The sequence below is a fragment of the Silurus aristotelis genome, assembly GCF_946808225.1.
Source record: "Silurus aristotelis genome assembly, chromosome: 26".
Lineage (NCBI taxonomy): Eukaryota > Metazoa > Chordata > Actinopteri > Siluriformes > Siluridae > Silurus > Silurus aristotelis.
In genome coordinates, this window is record NC_139599.1 from 9158929 (window position 1) to 9182615 (window position 23687).

The following is a 23687-nucleotide window of genomic DNA, read 5'->3' on the forward strand; positions in this document are numbered from 1 at the left end:
GGTCATATTTTATCAACCTGGTGAGAACTCTGGCTGCTGGATTCTGGACTAATTGTAGCTTGTTCATCTTGTTGTTCAGCTTGTTGTAGCTAGGACATCCACCTAGTAATGCATTACAATAGTCCAGTCTGGAGGTCATGAATGCATGGACTAGCAGAAATGATCAGAAATAGACAACATGTTTCTTAGCTTTCTAATATTTCTAAGGTGGAAGAAGCTTGGTTATATGGGTGATATGATTTTCAAAAGACATGCTGCTGTCTAAAATAACTCCCAGGTTTTTTACTGTTGAACTAGAAGTGACAGTACATCGCTCTAAATCAAGTTGAATTGCTGGAGCGTTTGTGCACTGTTTTTCTGGCCGATGAGCAATACATCTGTCTTATCAGAATTCAATAATAGAAATTTGTGCTTCTTTCAGTAAATAAGTTGGAATGGGATCTAACAGACATGTTGATGATTTGGCTTTGGTGATGTCCTATACTTGTAAAGCATTGTAATTGTAGTTGTGGAGTTTTAGGTGCGACTGGATTACAAGATGCTGTCAGAGGTTGGACCTCCATGATTGTGTCTCTTAAACCTTCAATTTTTTCAGTGAAGAAATTAATAAAGTCCTCACTACTAAACTGTGATGAAATACTCTTTTCAGATATCTGATTTGTTGTTAATCTATCCATTGTACTAAAAAGGAACCTTGTTCCTTTTGTTTAAGGTTGTTTTCTATGATTTTGATCAGGTCTTGGGCCTAGCAGCATTTAGTGCCTGTCTGTAGCTGAGCATACTGTTTTTGTACGCAATTCTAAAAACCTCTAATTTAGTTTTTCTCTATTTTTTTCCCAGATTATTTAATCGGATGTGGGCTATGAGGATAGTGCCTATGTTGTTAGATATTTTGTCAAGATCATTAGCATTTAGGGGTTTAGTAATATGTTGATATGCATCACGCAGGTTACCTATTAATCTGTCCTTAGTGGAACAATAGTCCTATCAAGTCTATAATGTGGGCTAGTTTGCTCTACCGGTAGTGTGTACAATATGAGGTAATTGTCTGTAATATCACTCTGAGGTAAAATATCTATATCAGTGACATCTGCTCTGTGGAATATATTATTAAGTCTAGCGTGTGATTAAAATGATGACTCGGTCTAGTGATGTATTGTTTAACCCCAAAGAGGTTTCCACAAATGGTAGTCCTGGGGCATCATTTGCATCATCTACGTGAATATTAAAATCTCCTACAAGCAGCAATTTATCAGAATTGACCAAGAGGGCAAATTATATAAGCAAACTCTAGAAAAAAAAAAAAGTAAGACCCTGGGGATCTATATACTGTGGCCAGAGCGAGAGAGAGTAATTCCATGAATGTCTGAAAGAAATATACAGACAGAAGTAGTGATACTACAAAGTGGTAGACATGGCCTTTTTGCAGCCATCAAATTCAGAATTACTTGAATTTTTCCTAAACATTAGATTTTTATTGCTTGTTTTATTGTGAATAGAATATGGATTTATGGGATTTGCAAAACATTGCATTCTGTTTTTATTTATTTACATTTTACACAGTGTCTCGAATTTCTTGGAATTGGGGTTGTATATGCACATTACACTTATTGCACATACATACTCACTGGAGTACAATGCTGTTTCATGGCTTCTTAATGAATCTTTGCTATTGCATAACAGGCAGAACTTGCAGTTGAACTTTTACCAGCTCAACTAAGGTCAAAGTACTTGAGGATTTCCTTTGGCAACACTTCTGTGAAATGTTACTGTTTAATTCTGCACTGTGTTAAAATGTGGGAGTCTATGAGGTACATAAATCTATAATGCCTCTAGAAATGTTCCAGCTTATTTGCAAGCCAATGCAGTCAGAGGCTCAGTCTGTGTGACTCTGGAATGTTCAAATAGAATGGGAAGTAATGAATTGGGTTGTTGTTTTTTTATCACCAAAGCTCTTTTTTTTTTACTTTATTGGGTTTGACACTTGCTTATTCTGGGAGCTTCTGAGTTTATCAGCTGCATGAGGAAACTATCAAGGCCTTCTTCACTAACAGCCATTACGTTTTTTGCTATATTAGTATCTGTTGCTCCTGATATAATAGTAATAATAACAAGAGTCTTAATGAAGTATTTAAAAGAAAATCTGTGTTGCCTGAACTCAAATTATTACTTATGGAATTTGTGGGAATGATGGGTTTAAACGGCCACAAATGTTAACATAACTCAAGTATTCACTCTATTCAACCGTGGTGAGCAGAAAATCATCTAGATAAAAAGACACAAAAGACGAGGTGACATCCGGCAGTGGAAAAGTGTTGAAATTTTTATATAGTGCCTCTGCTATACAAGTCCATGTGAATTATTTACCACAGAATTACTGAAATTTCTACAGAAAATGTAATGTATAAGAATAAAATATTGTAGACAAAATTTGAATAGTGGACAGTAAAGGGGAAAAAACCATATTACAGGAAGTGTACCAGCTTTCTTTTTCAACTTGCCTTCATGAGATAAAAGTGTGGAAAAGATTTAGTAAAAAAAAAAATCAAAACACTAAGACCACAAATAACCTTTCAGTATCTGTCTATGAAATCTTAGTTTAACTATACCATTAGATACTAATACAGCATACTACAGCCATTTACTAAAAGTTCACTTGCTGAATTAATTCTCTTTCTGCTTGTCTTTCTTTATACATATCTCTCTGTCTCTCTGCTCTAATGAGAGCATGACTGCCTCAGCTGTTAGATTGGTACTACGATAAAGCCATGGAGCAGGTCAGATTACAAATGCTGCAAGTTTTGCTTTCTCAGAAATGTCTTGAACACAGCACAACTTGAGGAATTTTGCCATTATCTGACCTCTGAGCAGAGCAAAGGACACAAAGTCTTGTGACCTACGGAGTCATTCGTTTGGCCCTGCTTTGAAGAAAAAATCTCCAACAATGTATGTATATTTGATAATGCATGATAAACAGTCCTGGTGAAAGTGTCTTATATTTATGGTTTCATTTTTCTATAAAAAAATGTCTTTACATTTTTTTTTAATACTGTTATTTAATTATATTAAAAGAAAATAATAATCTTAATCATGTAGAAGATAGAATGTATAGCATGATTTTACCACTGAGTACATGTGGATGCCTTATATTGTATCTCTGAAATGCAAATAGTTTTTGTGTATATGTTCTGGTTTCAGTGAGCAGTATTTCAGTGAGCTGTTTTATTTTGTCCCCTTTTTGTTCCAAGAATATTATTCTATATTTACTAGTCATCTTGTCTATTTACTACCAAAACATATGGATTAAGAACCTTTAATTGTATCGATATTTGTGCTGGCATCAATATTAGGCAGTCACTTTAAGCCAAATAAACTGGATATGAAAGCATAGGCAGAGCTAAGATTTAATGTAGCAACTTACATCTTCCCAGCTGTTGGGCTAACCATCACATATCTGATGTTTAACACATCAGCTTGCTCAAAAAATAGACAAATATCATGATGAAATGTATAGTAGAATTATACAAAATTAGCTTTTTAAAATTGATTGGAATTTTTTTATTCAGCTTTGTAGAAGATTTTAGCATCACTAATCATGAGCATGGATAATTAATTAATTTAATTCCCCAATTGCAGTTTGTGTAGATCATTATTCTAGGATGTTTAGCTCAATGAACAGATGGTGAAAATGGGACTGGCATTTCTCAACTACAAGTGACATTACCTGTTTACCTATATATACAGTGAGGAAAATAAGTATTTGAACACCCTGCTATTTTGCAAGTTCTCCCACTTAGAAATCACGGAGGGGTCTGAAATTGTCACCGTAGGTGCATGTCCACTGTGAGAGACATAATCTAAAAAAAAATCCAGAAATCACAATGTATGATTTTTTGACTATTTATTTGTATGATACAGCTGCAAATAAGTATTTGAACACCTGAGAAAGTCAATGTTAATATTTGGTACAGTAGCCTTTGTTTGCAAATACAGAGGTCAAACTTTTTCTGTAGTTTTTCACCAGGTTTGCACACACTGCAGGAGGGATTTTGGCCCACTCCTCCACACAGATCTTCTCTAGACCAGTCAGGTTTCTGGCCTGTCGCTGAGAAACACGGAGGTTGAGCTCCCTCCAAAGATTCTCTATTGGGTTTAGGTCTGGAGACTAGCTAGGCCACGCCAGAACCTTGATATGCTTCTTACAGAGCCACTCCTTGGTTATCCTGGCTTTGTGCTTCGGGTCATTGTCATGTTGGAAGACCCAGCCTCGACCCATCTTCAATGCTCTAACTGAGGAAAGGAGGTTGTTCCCCAAAATCTCGCAATACATGGCCCCGGTCATCCTCTCCTTAATACAGTGCAGTCGCCCTGTCCCATGTACAGAAAAACACCCCCAAAGCATGATGCTACCACCCCCATGCTTCACAGTAGGGATGGTGTTCTTGGGATGGTACTCATCATTCTTCTTCCTCCAAACACGTTTAGTGGAATTCTGACCCAAAAGTTATATTTTGGTCTCATCTGACCACATGACTTTCTCCCATGACATCTCTGGATCATCCAAATGGTCATTGGCAAACTTAAGACGTGCCTAGACATGTGCTGGTTTAAGCAGGGGAACCTTCCGTGCCATGCATGGTTTCAAACCATGACGTCTTAGTGTATTACCAACAGTAACCTTGGAAACGGTGGTCCCAGCTATTTTTATTGACCAGCTCCTCCCGTGTAGTTCTGGGCTGATTTCTCACCTTCCTTAGGATCATTGAGACCCCACGAGGTGAGATCTTGCATGGAGCCCCAGTCCGAGGGAGATTGACAGTCATGTTTAGCTTCTTCCATTTTCTAATGATTGCTCCAACAGTGGACCTTTTTTCACCAAGCTGCTTGGCAATTTCCCCGTAGCCCTTTCCAGCCTTGTGGAGGTGTACAATTTTATCTCTAGTGTCTTTGGACAGCTCTTTGGTCTTGGCCATGTTAGTAGTTGGATTCTTACTGATTGTATGTGGTGGACAGGTGTCTTTATGCAGCTAACGACCTCAAACAGGTGCATCTAATTTAGGATAATAAATGTAGTGGAGGTGGACATTTTAAAGGCAGACTTACAGTTCTTTAAGGGGGTCAATTCTAGCTGATAGACAGGTGTTTAAATACTTATTTGCAGCTGTATCATACAAATAAATAGTTAAAAAATCATACATTGTGACAATTTTAGACCCCTCCATGATTTCTAAGTGGGAGAACTTGCCTATATAGCAGGTTGTTCAAATACCTATTTTCCTCACTGTATATTATATTTTATCTATTATATATTATTATGTATTATACAGTATATATACAATATATATAAATATATATACACACACAGTATATCACAAAAGTGAGTACATCTTTCACATTTCAGCAACCAAATGAAAATTTACTCAAGGGACAATACTAAATACCATAAAAAATGAAATTTTAATGTATTTTAGAAGTAGTCAGTGTGCAGCTTGTATAACAATATAGGCAGTATAGATTTTAAAGTAATAGTTTCTTTGCGGCAATTCGACCATAAAGGCCTGACTTCTGCAGTCTCCTCTGAACATTGGATGTTGAAATATGACCTCTAGTTGAACTCCGAGAAGTATTTAGGTGAATTGGTGGTTACTAAGGCCGGTAATTCTAGTAGACTTATCCTCTTTAGCAGAGGTAGTTCTTAGTTTTCCTTTCCTGGGACAGTCTTCATGAGAGCCTGTTTGATCATAGTGTTTGATGGTTTTGGAGACTGCACATGAGGATACATTTAAAGTTCATTACATTTTTTTTATTGACTGACCTTCATTTCTTAAAGTAATGTTGGACTGTCTTTTCCGAGTTTTTTTTCTCCTTAACTGAGTTTTTTTTTGCCATAATATGGATTTGTACAGTAGTTGTAGGAACACTAATAGGGCTATTGACTGTACTATTGACATACATACATACATACATATGTATATGATTCAGAATGGAACAATACATGTTGGAATCCTAAATTTACCTCAATGAACCACAGCTCCACAGTTCCAGCAGCACTCATGCAGCCACAGACCATGATGCTACCACCACAATGCTTGACTGTAGGCAAGACACAATTTTCTTGGTTTTTCTCACCAGTGCATCACCACACATGCTGGACACCATCTGAGCCCAACAAGTTTATATTAGTCTCATCAGACCACAGGACATGGTTCCAGTAATTCATTCTCTTGGACAGGTTGTCTTCAGCAAACTGTTGGCGGCCTTTCTTGTGAGCCAGCTTCAGTAGAGGCTACCTTCCTGGGACAAAGGCCATGCAAACTGACTTGTTGCAGTGTGTGGCATATGGTCTGAGTACTGACAAGTGGACCTTCAACTTCTGCCACCTCTAAAGCTATGCTTCCAGCACTCATGCCTCTGTTTTTTGAAGTCAGCTTCTAAACCTGACGCACAGCAGGAGGACTCAACTTTTTTGATCAACCCTTGCAAGGCCTGTTCCGAGAGGGAACCAGTCTCGAACAAATCTGTATGCCCCTAGCCACTTTACTGTAACTCGGTTTCAGGGTGTTACTGATCTTATATACCGGACCATCTTGTGGAAAGAAACAATTCAAATGATTAAATCCTTAGAGAGTTCTTTGCCATGAGGTGCCATGATGAACATCCATTGGTCAGTATGAGAGAATTGTACTCAAAGCATTACATTTTAACTGCTCTAATACAAGATACACATATTTGTCAAGCAAGTCAAGTCAAGTCAAGTCAAGTTTATTTGTATAGCGCTTTTCACAACAGACATTGTCTCAAAGCAGCTTTACAGAAAACAACAGTGAAGGTGAATGGTGTGCGTTTGTCCCTGATGAGCAAGCCGTGGCGACAGTGGCAAGGAAAAACTCCCTTAGATGATATGAGGAAGAAACCTTGAGAGGAACCAGACTCAAAGGGGAACCCATCCTCATATGGGTGACATCAAAAGTTTGGTCATAAATTTTTCAACAATACAGAACAATTTGTGATCATCATAGATCCAGCATCAGCTTCTCCATGCCAGGGCCTTTAAACACTCGGCATCTACTTCTCCATGATCATCCATAGGTCCATAATCTTCACGAGGTGGGACGTGACTGGAGCTGGCCAAACCTCAGGAAGCCTCGGGATGGGGAGAGAAAGAGAAGCAGTGGAGAGGAATTAGCGTAGCTGCTGTTCATGATATTAACAGCACAAGTTGATAATGTGCATGTGATCATATATTCTGGAGCACAAGGTTGTGATGTGATGTGTGTGATGTGTGTTATGTGTAGGCTTTGCTAAAAAGATATGTTTTTAATCTGCACTTAAACTGGGAGAGTGTATCTGAACCCCGAACACTGTCAGGAAGACTATTCCAGAGTTTAGGAGCTAAATGTGAAAATGCTCTACCGCCTTTAGTGGACTTTGCTATTCTAGGAACTACTAGAAGCCCAGAGTTTTGAGATCTCAGGGAGCGTGACGGATTGTAGCGTGTTAAGAGACTAGATAGATACATGGGAGCCAAACCATTTAGTGCTTTAAAAGTGAGTAGCAGTAGTTTGTAGTCTATTCGAAACTTAATAGGAAGCCAATGTAGGGACGATAAGATTGGGGTTATATGATCGTATTTTCTTGACCTAGTAAGAACTCTTGCTGCTGCATTCTGAACTAACTGAAGCTTGTTTATTAATGATGCAGGACATCCACCTAGTAATGCATTACAGTAGTCTATTCTAGAGGTCATAAACGCATGGACGAGCTTCTCTGCATCAGATATAGATAACATATTTCTTAGCTTAGAAATATTTCTAAGGTGAAAGAAGGCTGTTTTTGTAACTTGATTGATGTGATTTTTAAAAGATAAGTTGCTGTCTAAAATAACTCCCAGGTCTTTTACCGTTGAACTAGTAGTTACAGAACAACCGTCTAAATGCAGGCTGAGATGCTGGAGCTTCTGTGTACTATTTTTTGGGCCGATGAGCAAAATCTCCGTTTTATCAGGATTTAATAGCAGAAAGTTATGGGTCATCCAATCTCTTATTTCTTCAACACACTCAGTTATGCGAGCTAATTGAGCTGTATCGCCTGGTTTGGATGAAATATATAGCTGGGTATCATCAGCATAACAATGGAAGCTAATTCCATGCCTTCTAATAATATTTCCTAATGGAAGCATGTATATTGTAAAAAGCAGGGGTCCCAGAACTGACCCTTGTGGCACGCCATAATTTACTAGCATTATCCTGGATAGCTCTCCATTTAAATCTACGAAATGGTAACGATTGGACAGGTAGGATTTAAACCAGCTTAATGCCTGTCCCTGAATACCGATGTAATTCTGTAAGCGATCGAGGAGAAGATCATGATCTATAGTGTCGAACGCAGCACTAAGATCTAGTAAAACTAATAGGGAGATGTAGCCTTGGTCTGAAGCTAAAAACAGGTCGTTAGTGATTTTAACTAGAGCAGTTTCTGTGCTATGATGGGGCCTAAAACCTGACTGAAACTCTTCAAAGATATTGTTCTCCTGCAAGTGGTTACATAACTGGGCAGCGACAATCTTTTCTAAAATCTTAGACATAAATGGGAGATTTGAAATTGGTCTGTAATTCGATAGCGTGTTTGGATCCAGATTAGGTTTTTTAATGAGGGGCTTAATAACTGCTAACTTGAGGGATTTAGGGACATGACCTAACGATAGTGAGGAGTTAATAATATTTAAAAGAGGCTCACCAGCTGTATATAACACTTCCTTCAGTAGTTTAGTGGGAATTGGATCTAACTGACATGTTGTTGATTTAGCTTTCATAATAGCATCATACAGCTCTTCCTGTCCTATACATGTAAAACAGTGTAGTTGTGGGGTTGTAAGTACGATTGTGTCGGGAGATGCTGTCAGAGGTTGAACTGCCACAATTGTTTTTCGAATGTTATCTATTTTTTCAGTGAAGAAATTCATAAAGTCTTCACTACTAAACTGTGATGGAACACATTTTTCAGATCCCTGATTTGTTGTTAATTTAGCGACTGTACTGAAAAGGAACCTGGGATTGTTTTTGTTATTTTCTATGAGCAGACAAAAAACATTAACATGAAGAATAAGACCTGTGGCATTGCATGGTTATGCGACCTACAACTGTTATCACTTGGGGTGTACTTACTTTTGTTGGCAGCTATTTTGACAATAATGACTGTATGTTGAGTTACTTTCAGAGGGCAGTAAATCTGTACTGCTATAAATCTGCACATTAACTACTCTAAAATATATCCAAGTTTTATTTCTATAGTATTGTCCCTTGAGAAGATCTACAAAAATTGTTGCTGAAATCTCACTTTTGTGAGATACTGTATGCAATCTACTTGTAAAGTGCCAAATAATCTTCTTTTTCTTCTTCTTCTTCTTTCGGCTTCTCCCATTAGGGGTCGCCACAGCGGATCATCTGTCTCTATACCCCCCTGTGCCCTACATCTGCCTCTTTCAACCCAACTACCTGCATGTCTTCCCTCACCACATCAATAAACCGCCTCCTTAGCCTTACTCTTTTCCCCCTTCCTGGTGGCTCCATCCTGAGCATTCTCCTACCGATATACCCCACGTCCTTCCGCTGCACATGTCCAAATCATCTCAATCTTGCCTCCCTCACCTTATCTCCAAAACGTCCTACATGCGCTGTCCCTTTAATAAACTCATTTCTAATCCATCCTCGTCACTCCCAACGAAAACCTCAAAATCTTCAGCTCTGCTACCTCCAGCTCCACCTCCTGTCTTTTGCTCAATGCCACTGTCTCTAAACCATACAACATAGCAGGTCTCACCACCACCATATAAACTATTCCTTTCACTCTTGCAGACACTATTCTACCACAAATCACTCCTGCCACTCTTCTCTTTTCACTCCACCCTTCCTGCTCTCTTTTCTTTACTTCTCTAACACACTCTCCATTACTTTGCACTGTTGACCCCAGGTACCTAAACTCCTCCATCTTCACCACCTCTTTTCCCTGCAACCGCACCACTCCACTGCCCTCCCTCTCATTCACACACATGTACTTTGTCTTACTCCTACTGACTTTCATTCCCCTTCTCTCCAGTGTGTACCTTTACCTCTCCAGGCTCTTCTCAACCTGCTCCCTACTCTAACCACAAATAACAATATCATCTGCAAACATCATAGTCCACAAAGACTCCTGTCTGATCTCGTCCGTCAACCTGTCTATCCCCACTGCAAACAGAAAAGGGCTCAGAGCCGATCCTTGATGCAGTCCAACCTCCACCTTGAACCAGTCTGTCGTTCCTACTGCACACTTCACTGCTGTCACACTGCCCTCATACATGTCCTGCACCACCCTCACATACTTCTCTGACACACCTGACTTTCTCATACAATACCACAACTCCTCTCTTGGCACCCTGTCATACGCTTTCTCTAAATCCACAAACACACAATGCAACTCCTTCTGACCTTCTCTATACTTCATCAACATTCTCAAAGGAAATAATGCATCTTTGGTGTTCTTCCTCGTCATAAAACCATAGTGTTGCTCACAGATGGTTACCTCTTTTTCAGCCTGGCTTCCACTACTCTTTCCCATAACTTTATGGTGTGACTGAACTTTATTCCCCTGTAGTTACTGCAGGTCTGCACATCTCCCTTGTTCTTAAAGATCGGTACCAGCACACTCCTTCCCCATTCCTCAGGCATCCTCTCACCTTCCAAAATCCTGTTAAACAATCTTGTTAAAAACTCCACTGCCATCTCTCCTAAACATCTCCATGCTTCTACCGGTATGTTATCCAAATAACCTATTTATTGTATTTCGCTCTATTTTGTGCAACAGAGTCTGTATTTGATTGTCTTTACTATCCCCCATACTTCCAGGCAGTAATTTCTTACATATTACATGCCTTGCCATCACTGAATTACACTTTACCGTTTGCACTAGTTTGCACACGATGCAATAGATGCGACAAAACAACTTTAGCTTTGTGTTCTCTTATGTAACTCTATGTTGTGTGATGTAGTTCTATGTTGTTTTATGTAGCACCAGGGTTTTGGTTCTGGTTCAAGCTATATATGGTTGAAATATGAATAAAAGCTTCTTGACTTCTTGGATCTTGACTTGACTTTCTAGTTTTGTGGAAATAACTTGATTAAATTAGGTGGCTGTCTCAGAGCTTTACAGTTTTAATAGATGTGGTAAGATCCGGCCCGGAAACTGGTAGGTTGAAAACGTGACCCTTGAAAGTGTGCTGAAGCACAGATTAACAACACAGAATGTGTGAAGTAACTTATTACACATACCATTGTGGTGCACATTGAGAATGACTTCTTTGAATTTAGTAGAACAGGAATGTTCTTACGACACTATTGTTTTGAACTATTAGAGGTGGTTGCACAGTAGTTAAGGCTCTGGGTTACTAATTGGCAGGTCTGAGGTACAAGCCTTGGTATCACCAAGCTGACACTCTTGGGGCCCTAAACCCACAGTGCTCCAGATAACTGACTCCAGCATCCCAACATTGCTGGCATATGTGAAGATATAATTTCACTGTGCTCTGAAGTACACATGACAAGTATAAAGCTTCTTGCCTTTTTTTTTTTAGCACTGGCACATCTTTTTGTCTTTCTATTTTGTTAACATGTGACAGACTGAGTGTCATAAACCACATATTAAAGTCTGTTTGAAATGCGGAAAGACTGAACATGGGTTGTGAACATGGGTTGAGGCTAATGATATCTTTAATCAAGTAAAAATATAAAGAAGTAAGCCTAAAACTGATGGTCAGTAATTTGACCCAGATGGTTATTGCATCATTGCAAATTCAAAATACTGGAGTATACAGTCAAAATAATAAGAGTGCTGCTGGCCAAACATCCGGAGGAGGCTTAAAGACTGCTGACGCAAGTTTCACTGTATTTCAGTTCTCATAACCAATAATGTGCCTTCTTCTGTGTGTATATGTGCCTTTTGTGTATGTGTGTGTTAAAACATATATTGGCTGCATTAATAATTACACCATGGCTCTATATATATATATATATATGTGTGTGTGTGTGTGTGTGTGTGTGTGTGTGTGTGTGTGTGTGTATATATATATACAGTGGGTAAAACAAGTATGGAACATGTCACAATTTTTCTCAGTAAATATATTTCTAAAGGTTCAAATGGCACTGCACATCACTCGAAAAAACTCCATACCAACAGTGAAGTTTGGCGGTGGGAACATCATGGTGTGGGGCTGCTTTTCGGCATATTCAATTTCAATTTAATTCAATTCATTTTTATTTGTATAGCGCTTTTAACAATGAACATTGTCTCAAAGCAGCTTTACACAGATAATGCGGTGATTAAAAATGAATATGTTCTTTATGAGTAAGTTTGTCCCTGATGAGCAAGCCGGTGGCGACTGGCGACTGTGGCAAGGAAAAACTCCCCGAGATGGATTCAGTTAGTTCAGAATGCAGCAGCAAGAGTCCTCACTAGATCTAGGAAATATGACCACATCACCCCTGTATTAATCAGTCTACACTGGCTCCCAATCAAATCTCGCATTGATTATAAAATTTTACTACTGACATATAAAGCACTTAATGGTCTCGCACCACAGTATCTGAGTGAACTTCTGTACCAGTATGATCCTCCACGCCTACTTAGATCAAAAGGTGCTGGCTATCTGTTGGTTCCTCCAATAATGAAGATTACAGCAGGGGGCAGATCTTTCTCTTATAAAGCCCCGCAGTTATGGAACAGCCTTCCAACCAGTGTTCGGGACTCAGACACAGTCTCAGTGTTCAAGTCGAGGTTGAAAACATATTTATTCAGTCAAGCCTTTAATCAGTAGATTTTTTCTCAGGTAAAGGCTCAGATCTGGAGGGAACATTGATATAGAGTGTTTGGTGAACTGGGATATTTGTACGCTGTCGTCCCCTCACATTCACGTGTTCACTCAGGTTTGTTGATGGTGGTGTGGTGGGCCGTCTCTTATCCCAGAGATCCCTCATGTCTGTTTTGCCTTCTGGTTCTCCCTTTTAGTTATGCTGCCATAGCGAGTCTTGCCGGAGTCCAAACTGCACAGTGACTTTAACTCTCATGCAACAATAGGTACACTTAATAATCCATATCCTTCTCTTCCTGTCACCCTCTTCTCTCTCTCTCTCTCTCTCTCTCTCTCTCTCTCTCTCTCTCTTTCTCTCTCTCTCTCTCTCTCTCTCTCTCTCTCTCAGTCGAGTTAAACATGCTCCTGAGGCTCCAGTGACCACTGTTCCTGCCCAATACGGCATACAATACTGGCAAACTTCATACAATTGACGGAAGTATGAATGAAAAAATGTTCCACCAGAATGATGAAGATGAAACGAGGGTGGACATTTCAGCAAGACCATGATCCCAAACACACAGCCAAGTAAACTTTTAATTGGTTTTAGAGAAAGAAAATAAAGTTGCTAGAATGGCCCAGCCAATCACCTGAATTAAATCCAATTGAAAATTGAAAAAACTAAAGATTAACCAAAGATCAGAGTTCATAAAAGAGGCCCACAAACCCTTCAAGATTTGTTGTTTTATTTATGTTTTAGATTGAAATGATCCTTTGGAAACTTTCTTGCATTTTCTTCGGCCTGAATTTTTGCCCCTAGAAATAAAGACAGAATTGCGAGAAATAAAGTCGCAGTTGCAAGGGAATTGTGAGAGAAAGAAAAACTCAGAATTACCAGAAAAGAAATTGGAATTGCAAAAAAAAAAAAAGGAGGCGGAACTTTTTTTTAAATGTCAAAAATGGGCATTCATATGAATCTTCTCCTCTCAATGTTTTCTTCCTATTCCTCAATTTTTTTATTCTGCAGCATCTTCTGTGTTTCCTGTCCAGAGCACTCCAGAGTTTAGCAGGTGGTGCGTAGCAGCAGGTGGTTTGCAGGGGTCTACATGAAACCCAGTGCTCCGTGTGGAATTAAATGAACTAAACAATTTTCTGTATTCTAATTACTTAAGTTACTCCAGGAATCTTCTCAATATGTGGTGCTGGTTTAAGCATAAACTGGGAGTGTTCCTATCCCTTACACTGAGAACCACTATGCTTCACTATAGGATGGTATTAACCAGTTGGTTATTCTGTTTTTTTTTTTTAGATATATCGCTCTACTCTTCTTTTGTTTTACGAGACCAGAAAATCTTTACTCATGTTTTAAGGGCCCTTTACATGCCATGTGCTATTGACTCAATGAGGGATTTAGTTAAACGTTTAACACAATAAAACATGCAAATCTTCAACAGATAAAATACTTTTCAAGCATTCACCAGGAATCATGTGATTCTCAGCTGTCATTTGACTCATATCATGCATAGTGCAGAGCTACATTATAGCTACATTTTATTGCTGTATGTTTGCTGTATAATGTAATCCAGATACTGTTTACTTTCTTAATCATTAGAATGATAATCATTAGAATTGCTGCAGCAAGTTATTTTAATCACAGTAATTAGTTTTATTAAGTGACAGATGCATGTTAATTTCAGCCAAATGTCTTCACTGCTGATATTATATGAAATCATTTTTACATAATTTTTTCAAAAAAAGTGGTTTATTCAAGAAATGTTGCATTCAGCTGTAATCCATTAAAACCTCAAATTCTGATCTATTTAAAAGTAAGTCAGAGCACTCAAAGCTCTCTTCACATTCAGGGAGCTAAAATAAGATATCTGCTTAGAAGAGAAATTCTCTCAACCCTTTTGCTCCCGAAAGAAAAGTGACAAAACAGAATGATGTGGTCCACCAACATTCAGTTGATCAGGATGCACTTTTGACAATTTTAGTCTTGCTTTTTGGTTTACACTGAATGTTTAAAATGTTAGTCATGTTACTCAGGTATCAGACAAACATTTCAAAATTTTACACTTTGTTTTCTTGTATTTTAATAAAGCTGCATTACCAGTGAATTTCTCATTATTTGACTTTGATTCTTTAGTTATCTAATTTCCTACAGAATTACTGGCTGCTAATTAGCATCTTAACAGAGACATTGGAGGTCTGTTTACATTACAGTGCTATTGCTCTTCATCACATGGCTCTCTGATAGTCATGTGACTTGTGCGAGTATGTGACAGTCGGTTTTAGATGTGTGTAGCATGGTTATTTGGAACATGGCTATAAATGCAACCTGATGCTTTGTCTTATTCATTGCACATATGTAGGCTGCTATGAGTCCGTGACGTGCAATTTACGTCACTGTGATTTTTGTGAATGTTGTTGCAGTGCATGCGCCGTGAGCCATTGTGGAGTCTTTTAGAGGTCAGTGCAATGTTGTGTTTCTATTTTCGACTGGCGGGTCCAGACTGAGTCACTGCAGTGGTCTTGGTGACATCACTCCGTCTGTGCCGCAGCTTATAATAGATTAAGCTTGTCGTGCACACATATCCCCGACATATCTCCTTTTTTTTTTCAGCGCGTGTGTGTCTGCGTGTATGTGTCTGAGTGTGTGTATGCTGGCAGCATCAAGGTGAAGGCACACTGTTTCAATTTCTGCCTAAATACAGCATCCACTGCTTTCTCACTTTTTTTTTTTTTAATGAACAACGCAGCCCACACATCATCCACACCAGCGTGGTTCATCTGCAGCATTCCTGCATATCTACACATATAAGAAGTTTGTTACATTGCCACTGACTGACCTTTCGGTTAAACCTACCATATAGGTCACTACAAGCTTTCGACTTGAGCCCATCTGTTGCTCCGCCTGTTGCTTTTTCGCAATTAGTGGAAATGTATCACCACAAGCCAGATGTTATTTGGGTCCCCTCTGCTGCCAACCTGACAATAAAATATGGTGCCATCTCATACTGCTTTGCAATGATCCATCATCTTTTTAAAGCTCTCATTAGTAACAGTGCTTCATGATTCTTCCCACCTGTAAGTAATTTAATATTTGTGCCAGCATTCGGACCATAAAACATGTAAAATTGGCCATATTTAACTATAGTCAACAACTCAAATTCACATGAGCATGTAATGATTTGTGTTGCTCAGAATTGTGCAGTAAAAGACCACCTTGATTGAAGTTTAATGGTTGAACATATCTGAAGAGGCTCAGTGTTCCAGAATATTCAACAAATAATTCTGCTACCTTTTTACTTCTTGTCCTTCAAGAAATCATGATCAACTTGGCAGAATTTTTTATAGTAATTTTGTTGAGTGTGTAATACATTTAGTTGGTGATAGAATGCTATTATATTACTCAATATGTAGTAGGCTTAAATTAAAAGGAAGCCATTTGGGATTCAGCTTGATTTTGTCATTTGTTTCTAAGACTAGCTTTAAAGATGCTGGGGGTAAACCACTTCGAGTAAAAGGCAAAAAAATAAATGAATAAATACTATTTTAAATGTTCGTTATTGGTAATTTGCTCTTATGAGTTAAGGCAATGCTCATACAAAACCAGTAATGACTGATCTTATCTCTCTCACCCCTTTTGCATCTGAAAGAAAAGAGACAAAAAAGAATGATGTGGTCCACCAGCATTCAGTTGATCAGGATGCACTTTTGACAATTTTAGTCCTGCTTGTTGGTTTATACTAAATGTTTTAAATGTTAGTCATGTTACTCAGGTATCAGACAAACATTGATGGAATGCTATTATATTACTCAATATGTAGTAGGCTTAAATTAAAAGGAAGCCATTTGGGATTCAGCTTGATTTTGTCATTTGTTTCTAAGATTAGCTTTAAAGATGCTGGAGGTAAACTCTTTATGACTGATATTTTCAATTATAAAGAATAGAATGATGAGCCAGTAAAATGTTTCATATAATGTTTTGGTAAATTGAGTATGGACTATTATAAACTTTGGAAGTTACAATAAAGCTGACACAATATCGACTACTAACTGAAATTCCAAAATTAGCACTTCCATATCTACTTACCACAATGCCCCTTTTATCTTATCAATAGCTCAGACCGACCATTTTACCCTGTTAGTTTGTGTTCGTAGTCATACCATGCATGATCTATCAGTATCACAGCTCTAAAGTCAGTGGTTGAATTCTGATATCTGGTTACTGCCCATGCAGATTTATATTCTTATCATATCTTTGTGGGTTTCCTCCAGATTCTACAGTTTCCTATATAAAAAAAGGAACATGCATCTGTCTCGAAAAACGTGTGTGTGTGTGTGTGTGTGTGTGTGTGTGTGTGTGTGTGTGTGTGTGTGTGTGTGTGTGTGTGTGTGTGTGTGTGGTGCATAGCTTAAGCATTACTAGGCAAGCTAACATGCAATAGTGCAACAACCAAATATGACTAAGCAAACAAACCTTTATTTTTAAATTCTAACCAGTCTGTTGGTGGACAGCAGGATGAGGACCATGGTGTGGTCCTTGAGCTATCTGACAATCAGATCACCTGCAAAGAAGCAGAAAGCTTATCCATTTGGACCTTCATGGAAAAACCAATTTCCATTGCAGAGAAATGAGTTTTGATGAAAAAAAAAATAAAGACTTGACTGGGTTCTTTTTTTTTCCTGTTTATTGATTAACTTTTAGCCTTCCTGTACAGGCTGGCCAGTAGGTGGATTAGTTACTCTAAATTACCCTTTCATACGAATCGCATAAACGGTGTTTTCCTGCTTTGTGCCCAGTGCCCAGGGATGCAGAAGGATGTGTGCAAGGCTATAAAAACCAGACCTATTGTTCTGTAGCTCAAAACCTGCATCAAGGCCAAACACAGGGATAAATGTGCTCAATCATTGTCCACTTGTCATTGGCAGGCTGTTTGTTTAATAAACTCAGGCTAAGATCACTGCAGGGTTGTATTTTTGTATCTTGTGTTTGTTCTGCATGAAAGGGTCATTACATTCAGTGAGAAATTGAAGAAAAGGAAGAGGGAGGGAGGCAGCTGGTGTTACTTTGTCTTTTCTTTGCACAGCCCTGCATAATGTAACTGTTACACAGAGACAGTTAATGTGCTCCTATGTGATTTTGGCTCCATGCTTAGCTATGCAGAGTCAAAGCTTTTCATGTTTCTCAATCTCTCACTCTCTTTGAATTTTCTTTTATTTTTAACACAGCTTAGTCATTGCAGAGCTGTGTTTGTCACATCCATCATTGTTGGTCAGAATCATTCGCTTCAAACAAGCCTTACATAAGCAAAATCCTGAGTGATGTTTTCTCAGTGAATGCATTTATTAACACAAATGGAGGAAAATGGATTATCAATTCACTGCTGGGTGAAGATTTTGTCATTTAGAAACTAATTTATAATTGCAGGTCTTGTAGAATATTTTCACAATATTTTGTTTATTATGGTCTGTAATAAAGATTAAAAAAATTTAGTTGGAAAATTGTGAAGTGTTCCTTTAAATCATTTTAGGGGAGATATAGGTATTTTGCATCATCTAAACATAATTTTTCAGGAAACAAATCCTCAGTAAAGGATATAACCCTTTTGTTTTTTGTTGAATACACATGCAACAGATGTACTTCTGAGTATCCAAAATACCTGAGACCGATGCCTGCCCACACAGCTGGAGGAACAGAAGGAGTAAGCCTGTTCCTGATGGGTGCATAATTACCTTTTCAGCTGTCCCTGACAAAGGCGGCACAACTCTTGCATGTGGTGAAGAGCTAAATGTAATGAACCTTCTGGTCTGGGCACACAATGCAGATTAATTAATTCTGAATTCCTGTCATGAAGGAGCAATGAACACATACTTGCCTGACAATAATAGTATCTGAGAAACTGTCGAAGTAGAAATGCATGCAGAGGTAATTTTTTTGATGGCACCTACACTGACTCACTCTCATTCCCAGTCCACATTTATGAGCCTCACTGACAACGATGCCAAAGATTGTGATTCTTGACCAAGAAGGTTTCTTGGTCAAGAATCATGATTTCGATAAAAATAAATAAATACTGTAAGCTGCAATTGTTAATATAATAAACAAATATCAATATAATAAAAAATAATTAATTCATGTCTTCCAAGCAACAACAGAGCAGAGACTGGAAGATGGCATGCCACTCTATTAGTTGGTTGGTTACTGGTGTCATTTAATGTGCATTTTTATATGATGATTTATGATGGACAGACAAAAATTGCTTGTGTACTGTGAGGTTATAAGATAGTGAAATGGGCAGATAGTATGAATAATCAACATCCTTTTCTGTGTCTGCACTCATTTCTTGCGTGGCATTTCTATAATTTTGGTTTTGTGCTGTCTGCTCACAACATGCTGATAGAAAGCCCACAAAGCCCTCAGATATTATTGATGTCCACAACTGCATCATGGTTTTTGACCCTATTGACCCGTGTGACCATTGAAATGAGTCAGGCATAAATTTATACGGTTGTTCTTGGGGTGAGACCCAAATCTCTGAAAGGTTGTGGCTTTCCAGAACTATTTACTGACACACCTTTAGTAGATGTGGTGTTTGAGACTATGTATTATATGTCTTTTTTTAGCTGGGCTTGTGCATGTGTGTGTGCTTTGTTGGAGAGTGTGCACTTTCACACGCACCTGTGTAATACTACAGAAGCAATTGCACTTCTGCGGATGACTCAGAGAGCTAAAAGCCAAAGCAGTCGAAGTGTGGTGCTGGAGGCTTCAGATTCCAGCACAGTTTGGTGGTTTGTTCCTGCTGGTTCATTAGTGCAGGACAGTCATACACATCAGAACCGCATTAGGGACACTTCCCTGAACTGAGTGAAGATACATGTGAGCTCATCTACACGGAGTTAATCGGACAAACGGTGAACATAAAAACCGAACACCGTCACTGGGAGAAAAATGCGTCTCGGCTCGTCCTCCGCTTGCTGACGTCAAAACAGCACCGTGACGTCAGGCTCGAGGGGGCGGGACCGCGCTCCGAGTTAAAGGCTAACCGCGGCGCGCCGACCTGTCGATTAGTGTCCTCTACCGCTCTGAGACAAACCCGGACTACAGGGACTACTGTCCATCTTTTCTACATTATTTATTTGCTATTTTTTAGTGAATGCATTGCACATTCGCTTCAACTCGAGCTCAAGGACACTGGCCATGTAACCACATCAGCCGACAAACATCTGTCCGAAAACGAGATCAACAGCGTCCCTGACTTGCAGACTTAAGCGCATATAACCGCAAAGAGATTTCATTCGTGTTTAAGGTCGGTTTTATCGTCACCATGCCCAGCCTGCGTCAGTCGTACACGGTGACGGTGCCCGAGGAGCCTCCGGCGTCCGTTTTCCCCTTCAGCAAAGCGGAGGCGCGCAGTAAAAGTGCGTCGGTGTCGCGCTCAATGCTGGTGTCCACTTTCGTCGGTCTGCTCATTAACCAAGCGAAGGTAAGACGTCTGTCCCCGTGTCCGTCTCTCCCTTCACCCTTTTCTTAGTATTCTTAGGTCGACTTTCCACCCAGACTTAGTGCGTAATCTTTGTCTGGGGTGTCAACAGTTCCCACACCTGGCTTTAGAACCATGCAGCCCGAAAAAAAAACCTGTCCCCTACCTGTAACCAACTCTGTCTTAACGTGTGATTACTTATTACGTGAAAAGAATGAATGCGTTAGACGTGTACAAGAAAAAAACCCTTCAGTTTTAGTTGTTTCTTAATCCAGTATCATGATCGTGGATGCTCTTGGCGCACCTCTGTGCTGCTTTCACTTTGTGCAAACGCCTACTGCGCACTCTCTACTGCGCATCTGCGCCGAGAAAATGCTGAAAACTGACCTTAAATCCCTGTTACATACTTTCTGTAACACACAAAATTGCAATCTACCAAACTGTAGCTAAGACAGTCGTGTGCATTGCGACCCAGTGTACCTTTAAAACTCCCAAGAAACTGTGGATGGATTCACACAGGCAGCCTGGGTGTACACTGTTTACCTCCATTATACCTGGAAGCATACATCTATCTTGTGAAAAGCAACAATGCACCTATATAATATTTTAAACTGTAGGTGTATGCAACTATTTCATTGTTATGCAGAAGTAGATAAAGAAGAGGTATGCACCCTCAACAAGTGAATAGTTAAAATACCCTGTGAGCTCTAGAGTAATACTGTACATTTTCTGTAGTCACTTCAGGAAATAAAATGGGATTTAAAGGCGCAAGCACTTGTTGCTAGGCTGGTACCCTCAGCGGTACATCACTTGTACTTTAAATTAGTGGAACATAATTGTATAGAACATTATCAAGGGATATCGTTGGACCTTATGTACAACTTTTGAAGGTGCCTTGACAAGCTTGGGGGGAAATGGACCCTTTGTATCTGATAGGGGCAGTTAATGGAATATTAATAATGATGACGTAGGAGTACAGGCTTATTCATTTACTGGTATAGTCTTCCTAAATGGTAAAATTAAAATTCTGACTGCTCTAACACATCTGACTCACTTCATCAGTTCATTAACAAATCTTTTAGTAGAGTAGCATGAGTGTGTTAGAGCAGGTGAAATGCTAAAATGCATCTTAAAGGAGCTGGACTACAGGAAAATATTGTTTGTACTTAAGGACTGCTTAATGTCATGAAATGTCCTCAGAAATGTTTCACTGTGTCGAGCACTTCATGTACCGTTTTCCATATCAGATAAAATCCTAATCAAACACACATTTGATTTGAAGGTCAGTTTATTTGGCATTTCAGCCCGAGTTTGACTTTGTCAGTATACGCTCACATTGCAGAAATTGCCAGGCCTTGCTTGAACATGTTTGATCTTTGATTTGGAAAGTCTTATCAGCATCCTGGGTGGCAATAACCTAACTTGCCTTTGCTGTATTTATAAGAAAGCATTTCATTTTGCGTAAAAGCCTGAGCTTAGTGAATGTATTTCCTAAAATGATGAGAGCATGCTGTTACATAATCCGGATGATTTGGTGGGCAGCTGAGAGGCTCCCTTGTGGAGGAATGTGTGTTATCAGTCACCTAACTATTAGTGTGCTCACCCAGGCATTGTGCATTGTTTATATAGCAGTCTGTCCAGGAAAAGCATCCTATATCAAACTATTTCTATATCAAATTGATGTTTTGTTAGAAAACGAAATGATGGGTGTACAGTAACAGCCATGGACCTGTTTGAGCGTTTGGCCACATGCTCACTTGGCTATGTGTGTGTGTTGGATAGAAAGTGATGCGGGTTGGCAACATAAGCTCTCTTTAGCCTGCATGTGACATGTTGTATAATCTCAGGTTAAGGACACAATGTTCCTCCTTACTCTCTTTCAGCTCCTGCCAGCCAATTTGCATAGAGCCCTAGGCTTTTAGGATTAAGTCCAATCAGTTTCACTGCTACTCTGCTGCCTCCCAATGAGTGAACGGCACAATGTGCCCTCCCAATGGCAGTGCCAGCAGGCTGCTCCTGGGCTTAGCCCCCTGTCATAGAGAACTGGGTGGTGATGAAGCTGAAGGAGACCTAGATCTCATACAAACATGCAAACATACATATATTAATGCAATTACTGAATGCCCAAAGCAGCGAAGTTCAAAATTGTAAGATACTTTATCAAACTGTGTAAGTGTAGTAATGTCTTTGTGGGATGCTTCCTTTGCTAGCCTTAGCTCTAACTATAATTACAGAGACCAAACAATAATCTTTTGGCACTTTTATTTATTAAAAATTTTTTTATTTGAATCATACATTATTCCAGGTGTCAGCCCACTCCAATGTTGTCATCTATTCATACAATCATGATGTCAGGTGAGCTGAAAATGACTGACACACACCTCCACCCTGGTGTGATGAACAGTATAACCTAGTAACCGACATTGGGTGTGTTAGGGAGTTTGGGCGCAGCAGCCAGAGGTGCTCATATGAGGCATCTGATTACTGTGGAGGTGTAAGAGGCACGAGCAGTTGCTATTGATTGTTTGAAGTGACTAAGTTGAGTCATGCATGACTAACCCATCAGGGTCAAATGAAATCATACTTTCCTACACATTGAAGTCAGTTGATTTACTTAAATCTTGCACAGTCAATCAATGCTGAACAGTTTTCTCTATTGTAGCTGAACTTAATTCTGCAGTAAAGAGCAAGGGATGAAAACTTTCAATGCCACACTGCCTCTCAGTCTGAGCAGGAGCACGTGAGCGCGTGCGTGTGTGTATATGTGTGTGTGTGTGTGTGTGTGTGAGAGAGAGAGAGAGAGAGAGAGAGAGAAAGAGAGAGAGAGAGAGAGAGAAAACTACTTTTCCACATTGTAATAGGCTATGGACACAGTTATGTGTAAGAGATTAATCAGTGGAAAACTGACCATGAGTCTCTCTGCAGTAGTGCCCTTACCTGTTATTTTTCAATGGACTGGAACTAAACCTGGAACAGACATTGGGAATTCCAAGAAAGTTGCAATAGTTCCAGGCGTGATATCAGATCTGCAGGAACCGACTGATTGTTACCGAACTGGTCCACTGAACTGTACTGTAACATTTTTCAATCACCGGTACACTGACCTCTTTTCTATAAATAAATAAACAATCTTTGCATAAGTAGGTTAAACAACCAGAAGAAAAGAGGTTTTAAAAAAAACTTCTCTATACTATATATAGACTTTTTTTCTTTCATTTGCAGGCTAGCTTTAAACTTACACAGTGGTGGGAACATACATTTATGTAGTAACTGAGCAATCTGACAGAGACCAGATCTAGACTGATTAAGTAGCATGCATAGAAGACAGGCAGTTTTTTTATTTTAAATCAGGAACAGGCAGGTATGAAAATAATTAGCTA

General features: G+C 39.1%; 1 protein-coding gene across 2 annotated transcripts in view; it reads left to right on the forward strand.

Moving 5' to 3' along the window:
- Positions 1 to 23687, forward strand: part of usp2b (ubiquitin specific peptidase 2b) — a 47265-nt gene that overhangs the window by 17919 nt on the left and 5659 nt on the right. The window contains exon 1 of one of the 2 annotated variants that reach the window (XM_083531914.1): positions 19838 to 20310. The exons of the other annotated variant lie outside the window; for it this stretch is intronic. Within the exon in view, the coding sequence (XP_083388040.1) occupies positions 20152 to 20310 (159 nt within the window). The 5' untranslated portion in view covers positions 19838 to 20151. Of the gene's footprint in view, positions 1 to 19837; positions 20311 to 23687 lie in introns of those variants that run through there. 2 annotated transcript variants of the gene reach the window in all.